The sequence below is a fragment of the Armigeres subalbatus genome, chromosome 3 (genome assembly GCF_024139115.2).
Source record: "Armigeres subalbatus isolate Guangzhou_Male chromosome 3, GZ_Asu_2, whole genome shotgun sequence".
NCBI classification, from domain to species: Eukaryota; Metazoa; Arthropoda; class Insecta; order Diptera; family Culicidae; genus Armigeres; species Armigeres subalbatus.
In genome coordinates this window covers 197,018,246-197,036,130 of record NC_085141.1, presented here as the reverse complement: position 1 = coordinate 197,036,130, position 17,885 = coordinate 197,018,246, and the positions used below count along the sequence as shown (strand labels likewise).

Here is a 17,885-nt window from a genome sequence, read left to right as displayed (position 1 = left end):
GTCCCTCTGTGTGCTGGCGAATAGGCCCTATCGCAGAAAGGTCAATTTGGGGTGCACGCGGCATCATCATTCTTGATACCAGTCGTGCAGAGGGAAGCAGGCGCGAAGTCGACCCTGCCCACCTTCCGAGGACATAGGGCGTGGTAAGGCCACCTGGAAAGCCGGCAATGCGCTGGCACGATACCATGGTGTTCTTCTAAAAAAGCGAGTCACGATGTTCGATGCTGCAAGGACACGCAGCTAACCTCGAGGGTGCGTTATGCACTGGCCCCCTTTGAAGCATTACTTTCTGGTTGTACCGAAGGGACGATGGGCTTGGCGGCAATGGAAACGGTTTAGCTGGTCGGGGATGCAGTCCTGCCTCCCTCATTGGAGGTGGCCCCTAACCCAGCACTTCCTGGTCAACCCAGGATGTCTGTTGAGCAGATTCCCCCTCCATTGTTTAGGAAGAAAAAAAAAAAAACACACACACACACACACACACACACACACACACAGACATCACCTCAATTCGTCGAACTGAGTCGATTGGTATATAACACTATGGGTCTCCGGGCCTTCTATAAAAAGTTTGTTTTTGGAGCGATCATATAGCCTTTACCGTATACTTAGTATACGAGAAAGCCAAAAATCCCATACAAAATTTTTGCAAAGTTGCTCCATTTTGCATGATTCGTCGAGAAATCATAACACGGATTTTCAAATTTTGAACTGAAAACTTTTTTACACGGAACGCCTCCCCCGTGTAAAAAAAGAATCGGGTGTATATAACTAATATATAATAATATATACAGTGCGAGAGTTAAAAAAAATAAATTAAATGTTTCAAAAGGGTTTTAGAAGCGATGTACATTTTACCATCAGGTAGTGTTCATTTTACCTGCACTATTTCGAAGAAAAACTATGTAAAACAATGTTTATTAGTGAAAAAAAAATCAGTGCAATAAGAATATGAGTTAAATTGTTGGACTAACAGGTAAATCTCTAAATCTAGCAAATTATGATTGAATTATAGCAAGTCCTTAACGTGTTCATTTTACCACCTGTCCCTCTACGATTTCCTGTCACGATGTCTCCGAATGTCTTTGCTGCAGTGGCGTAGCCAGAAAATTGGTCTGGGGGGGGTTTTCTGAACATATTTTTTTTCGAAAAAAAAATTTCTTCTAAAAATTTTGTCTTTGGGGGGGGGGTTTTATGCCCAAAACCACCCCCCTGGCTACGCCACTGCTTTGCTGGTATAGTTTTCGGCGGTCAGCAGTGACTCATGAGCAAAATTATTCTGCAGTTACTCTGTTGTAAAACATTTCCAGCTCTTCGAATTTCTTATTTTACAAATGTACAGGTTCGGGAATAGCTTGGCCTGGAAACAACCATAAAACGATGACTCTGTAAAATGACATTTCCAAAGCAAAGTGCATATGCATTGCAAAGGACATCGACTTGATGAGTCGCTACGAAACGAAACGAATACGATTTGATGGAATTGAACTTGGGTTGATGAAATGTGTGTTACACGCTACAATTGTCAATCCATCCCATGGCCTAATTACTCATCAGATCATGCTTCCGAAACAATTTCATGAATTTTGATACCCATATTGCCAGGGTTTATTCTAAATGAGTTTGTGACCACTTTAAGCCCCACGGGAACCTGTTTCAGGATGACCAGTCCGTTGTCAAACCATCCCATGGCCTAATTACTCATTAGATCATGCTTTCGACACAATTTCATGAATTTTGATACCCAGGGTAACGGTAAGTAATGTTAGACCTGTATGTAACATTGGCTCATCACGCAAATTAATCAATATTCCAGCGATAATACGTCGATTTATAGAGAGATGTTTGCCACTGCTTCTTTAAAAAAAGTATATCAAACATATTTCAGCTTCATTACGCTAGATTCATGCACTTCTTCAACTATCAAAAGCAATAAACTTGCATGAAAAGTCACTTTGACTCGGTTTTTTAGCAGCTACATATGTTAAGTTGACTTCTTTTTTGTGATGATGATGAACGGATAACAACCACACTATGTTAGCTAACATAGTTATTTCACAATTTCCATTAGTATAGGGACACAATTAACCAAAACTTTTTTGGACAATACTGACGGCACACGTAGCTAAATGGTGACATGCGCTTTCGATTTGTAGCACTAAGTTAGTATAGGATAGGTGAAACTTTAAATTAAAAACATTCCTACAAAATATATTTTAGTTACCTACCAGATAAACATTGTCGCTGTCGTCGCTGTCCGGAACATTTTTTGCTGGCGAGGATAGGGGATCTAAATGTCAATGAGGGAAAAATACATACGATTTGACAGTTAGGTACCACACATTTTTCGGACAGCAGAACAAAGGGAACCGAAGCGACAATCTTTATCTTGTAACTAAAATATCTTTTATTCCTACCAATAACCCGTACTGGAGATGTCGCAAATTAACCAATTATTTCGAGATGATGAGTTGAATACGACGAGAGAGCTTCCGCTTGTCGGTGATCTGCGGACCTCATTTCCTTCCTCACATTTGCTTGCAGCAAGTATTGGTTGTCCCTTCGATTCTTTTTTCTTGCTTTTGGATGTCATTTTCACAACTCGCTGTTTGCTACCTCCTAGATCAGCTTCTTTGACTCCGGTGACGACTGCAATTTCTTTTTTGGCATCTTCGTTCTCAAAAAGAACTACTTCCTTCTTTTTCTCGCTACGACGCTCTTCAGCTCTCGGACATACCTTTTTCAGATGGGTATTCGACTTGCAGATAAAGCATTTCAGTTTCAGCCCCTCGTAACAAATTCGTCCTTTCAACTTCTGGAAATAGAGTTCCTCCGGAATTGCCTTCTCCACCACTACCATATAAAGGACGCGAACACCTCTGTGTACATATCAAATTGATACACCGCAGGAAAACGCTCTCGTACCACACGTTTTACTTTTCCAAACTTAGACATCACTGAAGTCAAGTCGGAGTCGAGTATTTCTGGTGGCAAGTCAAAAATGCGAACATAACGAGTATTGCCAGCCACTGACATATGCACCATCACCTTTTGTCCATTGCCGTAGACGAAATGCAGCGTATCCTCATTGTTTTCTAACGAATACTTCATTGCGTCTTCCGTTTTGAAGCGAATGAAGACTGACTTCTCATCGGCTACTTTATAGCCAGTCTCAATCATACGCTGATCTCTTTTAAATGATATGATAAATCGGACCATTTCAGCCAGCGTTGGCTGATTGGCATTGTCCGGGAACAAGAAGGCCAATGTGTTTTTCACTGCTATTTCGCTCGGCATCACGCCCGGTAGAACGGCAAAACGTACCATTAATCGATTCTATAATCGACAAGAATCGAGATTAATCGATTCATCGTGATTTCAAGACATCTCTAATATAAATAATTCAATTTAAATAGATTAAATCCAAGTAAAAATAAGAAGAAGACACACGAAGGTGTTAACTTTGACAGATCCTACAGCTCAGCATAGGGAGATCATTTTAAAATGCTTATAATAAATTCTAGACAAATTGTAATTAAAATCTGATTGATGTACGGTACGGAAAAAGTTCCGAATTACATATCTGGAAGCTTATCTCAATTTTTTGAATTTTTTCCAAAAACGTATCTATCATACAGTTCGGAACTTTTTCCGTATCATACATCAATCAGATTTTAATTACATTTTGTCTAGAATTTATTATAAGCATTTTAAAATGATCTCCCTATGCTGAGCTGTAGGATCTGTCAAAGTTAACACCGTCGTGTGTCTTCTTCTTATTTTTACTTGGATTCGTCTATAGCGCAAATAAATATTTGAATAAAGTAATGGTCTGTTCACAAATTACGCAACGCTTTTGGGGGGAGGGGGAGGTCTAATTTGCGTTATACTTTGTTACACTGAAAAATGGGGGAGAGGGTGGATACTACCAAATGTTACGTATAACGCGAATAAAAGATTATCTTAAAGGATTTTTAAATCACTGATTGAAGTAATTGCTAATATTTCTTAATCACGACGATGAATACGTGCCAACCTTTCCTGTTTAGTACCATACTACGCATAATAGTCCCATGCTAGTCTTTGTAGTTTTTACTTTTCATCAGTGCAGGCTATTTTGATGTTTTTTGGGAATCCTAAAACACAGCGAATTTTGTTCGAATAATTGTTGATAAATTTCTAGGCATTTTCGTCTCACGATGAATATTAACGATTTCTACAGATTATAATATTTTATGGAACGACGTTTTTTTTTTGTATTGTACTTCATAATTAGATTTTCCAAACCAAAGTTAATAAAGGCAACCCATGGAGAGAGGGGCAACTCTGCAGAGAGTTTTTTTTATAAGCAATCGAATTTTAGTTCAACCACTACAAGTATATCGACAAAACAGTCCCGCTAAACAAAAATGTGAATGGCCATGGTCGCAAATTCTATTTTAGTTTTTACTAGCTGCATTCTTGCTACCCTTGGTTTTAATCATGTGCCGTACCTATTCTAATAGTTTTCAATAAATACCAAAACCCACATGCAGAGATGCATCTGAACACAAGAACGCGTGTTCGTGTTCAAAACGTTCTGAACACTGCACACTGCAATTAATTGCATATTATTCGGCAACTCGGCCGTACGAAAACCATTTTTTTGTTAAATATCTTGGCTGTGCATATGCACAGCATATGTTTCGAAATGGACAAATTGATATGAAATTTGCGAAAAAGAATCCACGTGTCTTGGAGGGACTCGAACCCTCAACCTCCTACTCTCTAGATAGGCGTGATAACCCCTACACAACAAGACCACTTAAAGGTCACGTTTGCGGAAAAGCCATCAGAATCCGAGTACCAACCTCCACCGCGGTTAGCTCTCTTTTTAGCAAATTGAATATCTTTTGGATGCTTCATCTGTCCAATCTCCACATTTGCTTTACTATTGTATATCCACAGCCAAGCGAGTGCACATTGTTTATTAAACGAGAGGATCGCACTCCATGCCCCCAGTAACTGTCTGGGCGGGACGGTATAGAATGCGAATTCAATCGCACTCTGCTGTGCCAAAGGCTTGCTTGGCTAAAGCATTTGATGAGTTTGATTGCCTTTTACGTAAGCGGTCGCGTGTACTCAGACGACTAATGACGGTGAAAGACCGACACTTGATTACAATTAATTGCATATTATTCGGCAACTCGGCCGTACGAAAACCAGTTTTTTGTTAAACATCTTGGCTGTGCATATGCACAGCACATGTTTCGTAATGGATAAATGGATATGAAATTTGCGAAAAAGAATCCACGTGTCTTGACCTCCTACTCTCTAGATAGGCGTGCATGATAACCCTTACACAACAAGACCACTTAAAGCTCACGTTTGCGGAAAAGCCATCAGAATCCGAGTACCAACCTCCACCGCGGTTAGCTCTCTTTTTTGCAAATTGAAATCTTTCGGATGCTTGATTTGTCCAATCTCCACATTTGCTTTACTATTGTATATCCACAGCCAAGCGAGTGCACATTGTTTATTAAACGAGAGGATCGCACTCCATGCCCCCAGTAACTGTCTGGGCGGGACGGTATAGAATGCGAATTCAATCGCACTCTGCTGTGCCAAAGGCTTGCTTGGCTAAAGCATTTGATGAGTTTGATTGCCTTTTACGTAAGCGGTCGCGTGTACTCAGACGACTAATGACGGTGAAAGACCGACACTTGATTACAATTAATTGCATATTATTCGGCAACTCGGCCGTACGAAAACCATTTTTGTTAAATATCTTGGCTGTGCATATGCACAGCATATGTTTCGAAATGGACAAATTGATATGAAATTTGCGAAAAAGAATCCACGTGTCTTGGAGGGACTCGAACCCTCAACCTCCTACTCTCTAGATAGGCGTGATAACCCCTACACAACAAGACCACTTAAAGCTCACGTTTGCGGAAAAGCCATCAGAATCCGAGTACCAACCTCCACCGCGGTTAGCTCTCTTTTTTGCAAATTGAATATCTTTCGGATGCTTGGTTTGTCCAATCTCCACATTTGCTTTACTATTGTATATCCACAGCCAAGCGAGTGCACATTGTTTATTAAACGAGAGGATCGCACTCCATGCCCCCCAGTCTTGTGGTCTTGTTGTGTAGGGGTTATCACGCCTATCTAGAGAGTAGGAGGTTGAGGGTTCGAGTCCCTCCAAGACACGTGGATTCTTTTTCGCAAATTTCATATCAATTTGTCCATTTCGAAACATATGCTGTGCATATGCACAGCCAAGATATTTAACAAAAAAAAACTGCACACTGTTCAAGAGCACTGACCTAACTTAGCAACTTGTATCCTAGGAAAACAAATTCAAGCGACGGCATGCTACACATTTTTCGGCTAGTAACGGAACACGTGAGCATCACACGGATAGAAATCAAACAGCTCGTATGTTTTTGTATAGTTCCAAATCTAAGGAATCTTAGGTACCATGATCGTTTTGCTTGCGTACCAACCCAGTGCACACTGAACTGTGTTCAGAGTTCAAAACTAAGAACACCAAGTCGCGCTCTTGGCTCATGTTCCGTTCAGGATGCATCTCTGCCCACATGCTTCAGAGAAAGAAAAAAAAATACTTTAAAATTTTCTCAGTTACGCGTTATATGGGGGAGGGAGGGGGTGCGAAAAATGTTACTTTTTGTTACGAGGGGGAGGGAGGGGGTCAAAAACTCAGATTTTTGCGTTTCGTAATTTGTGAACAGACGCTAAGCACGTCACTGCAATCCACAACAAAGGATCCCGCTCTAATGCTGAAAACGAACTGGTCTCGACATCTCAACATGGATTCCTGAAAGGTAAATCTGTTGTAACGAACCTGTGTGACTATATGTCTAAAGGCTATCAAGTTGACTATGTCCATACGGATATGAGCAAGACATTCGATGTTGTTGGTTGATAGATACGTGCAGTTGTTTTTAACTGCGCGCGTGGTAAAATCAAACGGGTTTGTTATCTGCTGAAAATTGTCGGTGGATATTCTTAAAATGAAGCTCGGAATGGTAGTTGCAATATTTTTTTTTTGCGTGCAGTCATTTGGGCCTACTACTTTTTGTCATAGAGCTTGCTGACGTTAATCATCTTTCTCTTGCACGCGCACGGTGGGGATAGGATTTGTTTTCATCGGGAAACGCTTCCGAAGCGTTTCCCGATGAAAACAAATCCTATCCATTTCGTGCGCGTACAAGAGAAAGATGATCAAACCTCAGCAAGCTCTATGGTCATGGATCAGTTGCTTTCTATCATGACTAACGCCATAGTGCTTATCTATGCCGATGATGTGAAACTGTTCATACCAGTGGAAATCCTCAAAGACTGCATTTTGCTGCAAAAGGAACTTCACTACTTCAAAAGATTTGTGAGCCGAAATGGACTAAGCGTTAATCCAAGCAAATGCTCGGTGATTACTTTCACCAGGAGAGTTCAACCGATTTCATTCACCTGCAGTTTAGGACTTGCAGTCAGAACGAGTAGATAACGTTCGGGATTTGGGCGTAACAATGGATCAGTCACTGACATTCAACGACCATATCAATGGAGTTATCGATCCTCACGCAATCCCGACAATATATACCACTATACCAGCCTCGTTAGGATTAAACTGGACTTTTCGAGTGTGGTGTGGCGGCCCCAATACGACGTTCACATTCAACGGAAGTACTGCGGAAGTTTTTTTAATTTGCTGTGAGAAATATTGGATGGAGAGGACAGTTATAGGTGTATGAAGATCTGTCCTGTTATTCTGCAACATACTGAGATCAGCAGTCCGTATCTTTATAACCGGCTTAACTTCAACACAAGCCCGGTTACGGTTCGTCGTCGGAGAATCTGATCCTCCATTCAGATCGAGGAACTACACGAAGCACGAGCCAGCTAGTAGGTTCTTGAATGATTTCAACGGACTACAGGATGTTATTTCCACACAGGGGGGAACATTGGAGGGTATCTGTTCCATAATAACATGCTCCTATATCAATAACATTCGCAAAACAGGCTATTTAGGCTCGATTTGTGTCGTGTTTTGTTGTTATCCGGCTATGCTCACTGCTGAAAAAAATCACAAAAATAAGAAATAAAACAATTTGCGCACCAATTCTTTGTTTTCGAATGGTATTGATTTGGGTACATGGTATAAATTATCTGAGGTATGAATTTAAGGAGCAGTTCCCCTATGTGTAACAATAATTTTGTAATATAAACGGCCTTCAGCCTACACTCAACCAGAGATTGCAATATTTTATTGCATTAGTTTCGTGTACAGTTTGCCATAATTTGCGACATATGCACAGATTGTATTAAGTAAACGGCAGGCCCTTGCATTAGGTCTCCGGTCACGCGAAAATAAGAACTGATTATGTGTTACAGTCGGGATTCGCTGGTTGGTATTTTAATACTTGGGTCACTTTTTAGTTGGGCCTCCATTGGTTGGGTCATTGCTCAACTAAAAAGCAATCATACACGGAAGAAAAAAAGTACCCAAAATTGAGTATTTTTAAACTTACTTTTGAGTTATTTTTTCTCTTCTCTTTCATCCACTCTTTCTTTTGTTGTCAAAAACAAAAGAGCTAAACAATCCAACGACGCCAGTTGGGTACTTTTTTAACATGGGAGTAAAGGCAAACTACTTCGACCCTACTTACTCAATTTTGGCTTCCTGTACGGATGTTCGAGGTTGGGTGAATTAAACTCACTATTGGGTAGTTTATTTCTTCCGTGTACGTCAAAATTCAATGTAAACACGGAAAACGGGATTGGGCGTCACTGGACATCATTTGTGATGTTCAAGTCGAAACGTGTTCAAATGGCTGTCAGTTGGCCCAACTAAAAAACCGAATTCGTTAGTTGGGTCGATGTTGTGGCCCCACCAGCGAATCGCGACTGTAGTGTCTACATGGAATATAATTTTACACTCCCCCATCGAAAGGTGAAATGCTGTATACTTCGACAACCTCAGCAACCATAAAAAAAAATCGGTCAAAGACGGGAATTGAACCCGGACCCTCCACCCTTAGCACATCTAGACTGACGCGCTAACCACCTGGACTATTTACCAGATGAGGAACGATGCGACCAAACGCAATCATAATCCACGTTTCATGCTATGCGGATGTGACAAGTAACAGCCCAACAAACAACGACAAGCTACAAATAAGCATCTAGGTTGAATTATTGTTTATTAGTGATCTTCATAGCTGAATAAAATGGATGCTGAATAATTTGCTAGACAGATTTCATTTCAGCATTTAATCTAACTAATATTCGACATGGCCTATTTATTTGTTTACTACCTTTATTTGAAGTCGAACTTACGTTTTCGTTTTATCACATTTCAGCACATTAGGGAAGTTTAACAATGTACTGAACTAATGATTTTTAAAGTACTCTGTTCGACTATGATGTGATGCTCTGAAAGGGTGGTCGAATTGAGTTTGAATAGTAAGTTAATAAGCAGGCATTAGGCATCCTTCTTAACCTTTGTCCTTCTTAACCATTGGATTTCACATTTATCTGATTTATCGCACAGTGGAAAAAAAACATGCTTTTTCAGTTTGAGAGAAAATCTGGATTCTAGATTTGGGAAATTTGATTTATAGAAAAATAAAGATTTATTTTCAAAACATGCTTTTTATTTTCGTGATTTATTAAAGTGTCGGAGATTATAACGAACAAAACTGCTGGAGCAATAGAAAAAATCATGCATTCATGCTGAACTAATTGTTTACTAACTAACGAAATTTACTAAAAGCCGGACATAACGCCGTTGAATAACATCGGGAAATTATTGAATCTTTGATGTGTGGAATCCCAATATTATCGCATGGATGTTGATCTTTATTGCGGCGAAATTGGAATAATCTTAGCATTTGACAATCATATCGCAATCGATTATCAAGAGATTCTGAGGAAGGCCGAATATAAATACATTGATTTTATTTTCATAAATTCATAAATAGCATTGGGGACGGATTTTATTTTATCGTTTATCGACATTATTTTTACGTGTTTTTCCTAGTGTGCGATGGTTATGACTGGCTGAACAATGGTTGACATAAACATCTTGTACAGTTATTAACCAACTCTATTTTGTCCAATTATGATTCATATTCAGCAATTAGATTATTTATGTTATGCATCGAGTGAGCCATAACTTACAAATCAAGGATGGCGCGGATGACAACGTTACCGGCGGATGATCAAATGACAGCAGTTCGAGACCCGATTTAGGAAAATTTTAAAATGATTATATGAAAATAGCAATTGCTTCAAAATACGTTCATTGGAGATCTTACTGATGTTACCCTTCTATGCGTTATTATTTTCGAAGAATTCACATGTAGCTGAATTGAGGCTTAGTAAAATGCTTATTAAAGGATTAACGAATCAGTTAATAAAGTTGTTTTTCAAAATGAGATGTTATAGTTGTATAACTTCGCCAAAATTGTGTGAACAAAGCTTGAACAGAAGTTGTGATAAGAAATAGTACAGACATAATTCAAAACAGCGCTGAATTAAATCATCACACTGATGTTAGTTCAACTAGTGAATGTTTGTTGGGAGGGATAGCAATGAGTGATACGAGTGGAATAAGCACCATGCATATTTGTTTCCTTTTCCGTTATCAAGCTAAATGGAATCAGGAAGATTGTGTGGGTTAAAGTTTGAAACTCGCTAGCTCACGGATCAGGTATCTGAGGGTCGTTTATCGACTGTTCCACCTCATACACACTCTAAACAGCAGTCTTTGTCTCGAAGCAGGAGTTCAATAAAGTTAACCTCCCACGGATGTTGCGAGCGATTGAACAACAAAGCGGAATCAGAACACAGGAGGGAAGATAATTGTCTTGCTACCACTGGATCTCTCGAAATGCGAGGCATGATGGTTCATTGGTGAACCCAGGGACGCATAAAAGCAAAGTTTGTAAAAGGCTTACTGTTCGAGGATTGCACTTCCTAATAACTGAACTACCACGATTTACTACATACTAATCAACAATATTTATTTACGACGTCACATAGGGTATACTTGCTGTTCACTAGTTGCTGCCGGATCCGGATCTGGAGTCTCGATGATCGGTGCGAAAGCTTTCGATGGTAGGCTGGGGTTCGATGCTGGGTAACCACTGGTCCTTGTGGTACGAATCGTGGTAGTTGGGAAACATTGGTTGGAATCCCGATGATAGGTCGGATGGAGGGTTGTTCTCAATGGTCCTGGGCTTTCTTAGACCACCTCCGGTGTTTGATGGTATCATGGCGGATTTCTCTATCCGCGGAGCGGATTGCAATGGCGGATGCTGAACGGTCTCAAAACGGCGTAGATGGAAAGGGAATGGCCGGGATCTGTCCGATCTCGCTCGCGGTAACAATGGCGGCGTCGGCGAAGAATGCCGGGAATGGCCGGGAACGTTCCGATCCTGCTCGCGGTTTGCTTATCGTGTTTACGTCGACTGTTACACTGCCGCCGAGGGTTGTAGTTATTCGGCACGAGTTTGCACCACCATGAACCACCGAGGACGAACTTGAAAATAGAACGGGAGAAAAAGGCCCCTTGAACGGACCTAAGCACCCAGAATTAATACCCTGTGACGTCCTACGCTAACCCTTTTCTTATTCACTTTTGTTTTGTCAATTTTACCTTTTTCTTATTGTTTTAACATGTGCGTTGTGGACGATTCTTTTGTTTGTAGTAAATTCGTCTTTTCACTGTAATATTAACACATTAATTTGACTCGTTTTTAACAAAACTAACCAATTACTAACCCTTTTCTTTGTAATCTTTTTTTAATCGTTACTAACACTTAATCTTTTAACGATCAGACTTTTCCACTGGACCTAGCTACTATAGAAAAGAACAACATTAAACAATAAGTTTTCACAAAACAGAGGTTTCAAAATCTAACCTCGAAACGGAAATTACACACGCGCGCACTTCGACTCCGTTCGACAATCACAGTTGGAAAAGGAAGGTTTCTCATCGTCCCCCGTCTTTTATATGAAAAGCCGTTTCTTCGAAACTTACACATATATGTATTCTGACGGCACACCCTATTCTACATTTCACCTGCGCTCCATCTGTGAGTAGGCATTAAAGCTACAGGTGTTGATGTTTTACCCACACTCAAACTGCTTGATATTCAATACTGTCAATTTAGGGTACGCATGAAAACGGAACAAACATTCACTCACTGTATTGTTTACAGAGATTGAGTGATCGTCGTTCCTTTTTTCAGGGGCATGTTCAGGGGAAGGGAAAATTAGGGACTTGTGGTGGAGCCAACAAGCAAAATTGGAACCAAACGGTTACAAGTTATATTGCTGTACACGATTCATATACTTGTTTTAGGAGTAGCCAACGAGATTCGTTTGGATGTATTGATCGAAACCAAATAAACCGACTTAATGCAATGATCTATATTAACAAGTACGACATTCTCTGATCGGTTCGAATGCGAGATTTGATACAAAATCCTTAATACAAAGAATGTCACACAGAGTTGTTTTGGGTGTATGGTCCAATAAACCAAATAACAATTATGCCCAGGGAATTCAAGACAATTTCCAAACCGAGAAATGCCTAGACCGGCACATGCAATCGAACCCACCCACCCTCAGCATGGTCTAGCTTTAAAGCTGCGCATCTTACCGCTAGGGTAAAGAGGACACAAACGTCATATTTTATCTATACAGCTGGTTGGACCGCAACCTATACACCCAACTAACGAATTTGTTTTTAGTTAGGTCAACTGACAGCCATTTGAACACGTGTATTTCGGCTTGAACATCACAAATGATGTCTCTCGACAAGTATGTCCCATGCTATGCGGTAGTTATGATCGGTAATGTCCATAGCATCCAACATGCTCGCTGACTCACCTTGCAGGGTTGATTTAAGGTAAATTATAGCTTTTGAACGTTTGATAGCTGTCCGTTTTTATCGATGAGCGCATCAAACGTGTCGCGGAATGTCGACCAATCAGTGTATTCACCGCTGAACGTTGGCAACTCTAATGTGGGGAGTTGCACAGCTAATTTGTGTGGTTCCAATGCAGGTTGCTGGTATTGAGCAGGCACCAGAGTATGTCTGCTGTTCGCGATCATTTGTCCTGATCCTTGCAATCTTTCGATGATTGAATGCAATGCAGCTCTTGCATTCATACATCTATCTTCGAAGATTGCGCGTTTCTCTTCTTCTTCATTGTTTATGTCTTCTTCTGCGTCGAGGGCAGTTTGCACTGAGTCATGATCCGCCCAGCATTGCATTGGTCAACGACTTCTAGTCGCGCTCGAACCAATGCTGCTGTAATCCCAGGCTTCGATTCTATGTCTCGGATGAACACCTCGATTCGTGTCAGGAGAATAACCCCACCTTGTACACAACCAACATATTTTTTTTTTGATGAAACAAACATATCATGTAAGGACCGCAAAGAGCAAGTTTTATATTTGAAACTGGTTGATAGACTTTTGCTTGCGCGTGTAGACTCTAAGGCATTACAAAAGACAAAAGATGTAAATCTTGGCACCGGACAAAAAGCATATAAATTCCTTTCTCCAAAATGGCCAACATTATTCAAATAGGTTGAAAATGGTAAAAGTTATGAAAATGTCAATATCTGGGTACACGGGTACCCTATCCAGTACTGGAATTTTTCATTTTCAATGAGAGATGTCACGCGATGTTTACATATCTGCCCCTTTCAATATCTATAGAAACGCGTGCTACAAAAATCATCTCTCTCGGCATGCTACAAAAATCTCAAAACATATTTGTTCTGTGACAGAGCATGAAAGTGTGTAATATCTGCTTTATTTTTGTGTTTATTACCACTTTCAACCCGGTGAATTAAAGAAATATGATTAATTTATCGACTACTCACTGTTCTTTGCATATATCTATTAAAATAATTTAGAAATTTTAATTTTAAAATAAAGCACAACTTCCTTTCATGCGAAATTGATCAAAGAACCCAAGATTCTTTCATTTGGTCGCCTGAATTAGAAAAAGGCGCTTTGCTCTCTGTCTTATGACGATCATGACTTATTCGAGTACTGAATATCACGTCTGTTTTTTGTTGGCCGCATAAGGGTTACATTTGTTTTACAATGTGTTTAAATGCTTTTGGCTATCTGTCTACATGACATAAAATTGATGCTAAGGATAAAAATTCATGTTTTATTTTAAGCCAGTTTTGATAAACAATAAAGTTTGTTCCAAAATTGAGTGAAGCGAGATGAGCGTGCGGCCGATTAATATGAATGAATTTTACTACTGGAGGATATAAACAACCAGCATTTGGCACCAATACATTACCAATTTTCTACTCCCATGTCTAGTTGCTAAAGGGAGCAAACTCATTGCTGATAATAGAAATTGCTATGCCAATAGAAGAAACGTTGACCTGTTACTTTATATTAAATTTACTGAGTTTGTGTTAAAAGTTGCTATATTTAGTGAACACCAATCATCAAAGAAAGAGCATACAAATGTATACCAGTTAAACTGTACCTGTGTTTTAGTGTAATTATTCATTATTTTTATAATTCAATTTGGCGAATGTCTTAAACTGCCAAGAATAGGTATTTTCCCCTATTGGTTTGCTTTTAGAATGACAAAATGAGTTATTTTTCAGATTTTCGTCCAAACAATGTCTGCTATTATTTTTGTTATTTTAGCAACTATATCAAACAAACTAACATCAGATTTTGCTATTCTGTTATTCATATAATAATGGTAAAATTTGTTATTCTTTTGATATTTTCTTCTACTCGGGATTGAACCAATTATTTACAATGTTCTGAAAACTCAGATGTGAATATGTACATTATATGATGTTATACATTCCTTTCAGAAATCCATCCAAAGATTTGTCTTGAGTTTAAACAGAAAATAATTCGAAAGTGGTATTCCATGAATTACTATTCCACTTGATAGCCGTTGCTCATACATATGTATAAGACGTGTACTGCCGTGAATCGCATATTTGTCCCATATGAATAGGAAACCCAGCAAAGATGGGACAGATATGCGATTCACGGCAGTGTAGTTCCTTTGCTCTTTTGTTTCACACCAAAAATTGAGCACGCTGGTGGATTAACACTGTTCATCCTATTTCTATATGACCTGATGCTAGTAAATAAACACATTTCGACGTATTGCAGCTCTTAAAATAAGTGGGCACAAATAAATAGGGTTCTCATTGAAATGACGAATAAGTGACGATTATCATAACGAAAAAAAGTACGAAATTCAGCTCCGTTATGTTTCATGGCGTACGAGCCTGTTGAACAAATTAAGTGATAAAAACTAACTGTGGCTTGAATTTCGAATTGTCTCATTCGTGTATAACAGTGCTAACGTTTGTCAGTTTTTAAAAAGCACTTCGAAATAAAGAAAACAGATGGTGGGACAATAGCTTCCCTACCCATTTCAGAAGTTATGATTTAATCAGAAGTTATGAAATAATCTAAAAATTATGCGAAAATAGCGTGATTCCTTAAAACTTTTGTCTGACAACCCCATTTAGTTTTGTAGAAATTGTCACCGCTACAAACCTTTTTTGCCTTTCTCGTACAACAAAGTTGTAACGAAAGGCTATCATTTCACTCCGAAAACGAGCTTTTTATAGAAGCCTCGGGGGCTCATAGTGTTGTATACCAATCGACTCAGCTCGAAGAGTTGAGTAAATGTCTGTCTGTCCGTGCGTATGTATGTGTGTGCACAAAAGCTAAGAAAAACATTAAACAACTTTTCAAATAGTAATTCTTAACCGATTTTCTCTCAACAAGTTTCATTCGACAAGGGGCAAAGCCTAGTTGATCATTATTGAATTTTAAAGCGATCGACCGTTGCGTTTGAAAGTTATAAAGAAAATGGTACATCGAACCATATTAACGCCATATAAGGTTGGTGTCTTGGCTAAATGCGAGAAGGGCAGTATCACCACTGGGTGAATGAAGTTGGGGTTTTGATACAATTAATTGCATATTATTCGGCAACTCGGCTGTACGAAAACCATTTTTTTGTTAAATATCTTGGCTGTGCATATGCACAGCACATGTTTCGAAATGGACAAATTGATATGAAATTTGCGAAAAAGAATCCACGTGTCTTGGAAGGACTCGAACCCTCAACCTGCTACTCTCTAGATAGGCGTGATAACCCCTACACAACAAGACCACTTAAAGGTCACGTTTGCGGAAAAGCCATCAGAATCCGAGTACCAACCTCCACCGCGGTTAGCTCTCTTTTTTGCAAATTGAATATCTTTCGGATGCTTGATTTGTCCAATGTTCACATGTGCTTTACTGTTGTATATCCACAGTCCAGCGAGTGCACATTGTTTATTAAACGAGAGGATTTTTGATTCCAGCTTTGAACGCAGTCCAAGGCCTCGGGAGACTACTTCTAGACAATATACCTTACAGTGCTAACATCTACAAAAGTGTGTGTCCTTTTTCACTATCACACTATAAAACCACATAAAACTGTACCCGGGACACCCAGGGTGTGGTTCAGTAATGAACTGTATATAGCCATGTCAGCAGCTTGTTATAAACAGTAAAAACCAATTTGATTCTATAAATTGCTTGAAGCATTTTCGAGAAATCAAGCACCGTGACTGAGATCAAATTTAACTGACTATTATATGTACTTCATGCCCTCTGCTACTATTGAACATAATCTCTTTCTTTCCATTTCTAGCACTCCTATACCAAGGTGAGGATTTATTGGCACCGAGCAGCAACGGAAAGCGAACGGACGTGGACCATATTTTTCTGCGTTTTGGACGGAAGCGCTAATTTCCACTGCAGTTATTAACCATTTCGATTGGTTGAGTGATTGGCACGGTTCAGTTCATCCTGATTACATATGGTCGAAAACAAATTTTACTGAGTTAATTATGCTCAATTCCTTGGTCACACATCACTCAATGCAATCCATTTTCGTTTTTCTTTCAATAATGCAGTCCAAATCATGACATCAATTTGTGTATAAGCGAGAATTAAATTCATGAAAGATAATAGCCGGCCCTCAGTGTGATTTCGGTTTTAGGATATAAAATTATTGTACATATGTAATTCCATTCCCAAAAGATGCTATGAAAGTTAAACTTGAATAAATAAATATTAATATAAAAACCCTAGTGATCCGTTAAGTGGTAATATAATATAGCCTTTCCAATATTATTTATAAACCGCGAGCTGTTATGGCAGCCTATAACCATGGAGCACCTAAACGACTTCGAATTGGCTGATGACGTTGCACTCCTCGCGCAACGGCGCTCTGATACGCAGAGTAAGCTCAACGACCTTGCCGAGCGCTCCTCCTCGGCAGGTTTAGTCATCAACGTCAACAAAACCAAATCGTTGGATGTAAACACGGTGACTCCTTCCAGTTTCACAGTAGCCGGGCAACCAGTGGAGAATGTTGAAAGCTTCCAATATCTTGGTAGCGAAATGGCGTCAGACGGCGGTACCAAGATCGACATAGGCGCACGGATCAAGAAAGCAAGGGCTGCCTTTGCGAGTTTAAGAAATATCTGAAAAAACAGGCAGATAAGTGAACACACCAAAATACGAATTTTCAACTCTAACGTGAAATCTGTGCTGTTATACGCTAGCGAAACATGGTGTGTATCAGTAAAGAACACTCAACGGCTGCAGGTGTTCATTAACAGATGCCTGCGGTATATAATTCGCCCCTGGTGGCCTCACAACTGGATCTCAAACAAGGGTCTGGGTCATTTGGCATAAAGTCATTTTGCATAAGGTCATTTGGCATAAAGGTCATTTGGCATAAAGGTCATTTGGCATAATGGTCATTTGGCATAACGGACATTTGGCATAATTTTGAACTG

At 39.6% G+C, this 17,885-nt stretch overlaps 1 protein-coding gene across 2 annotated transcripts in view; it reads left to right on the top strand.

Moving 5' to 3' along the window:
* Nucleotides 1-17,173, top strand: part of LOC134220358 (dromyosuppressin) — a 35,260-nt gene extending 18,087 nt beyond the window's left edge. Inside the window, exon 3 of one of the 2 annotated variants that reach the window (XM_062699403.1) lies at nucleotides 16,730-17,173. In XM_062699403.1, coding sequence (XP_062555387.1) covers nucleotides 16,730-16,827 — 98 coding nt within the window. In that variant the 3' untranslated portion in view covers nucleotides 16,828-17,173. The remainder of the gene's footprint in view (nucleotides 1-16,729) is intronic. The other variant, XM_062699404.1, reaches the window with a different exon arrangement.
* The last annotated feature ends 712 nt before the right edge of the window (nucleotides 17,174-17,885 follow it).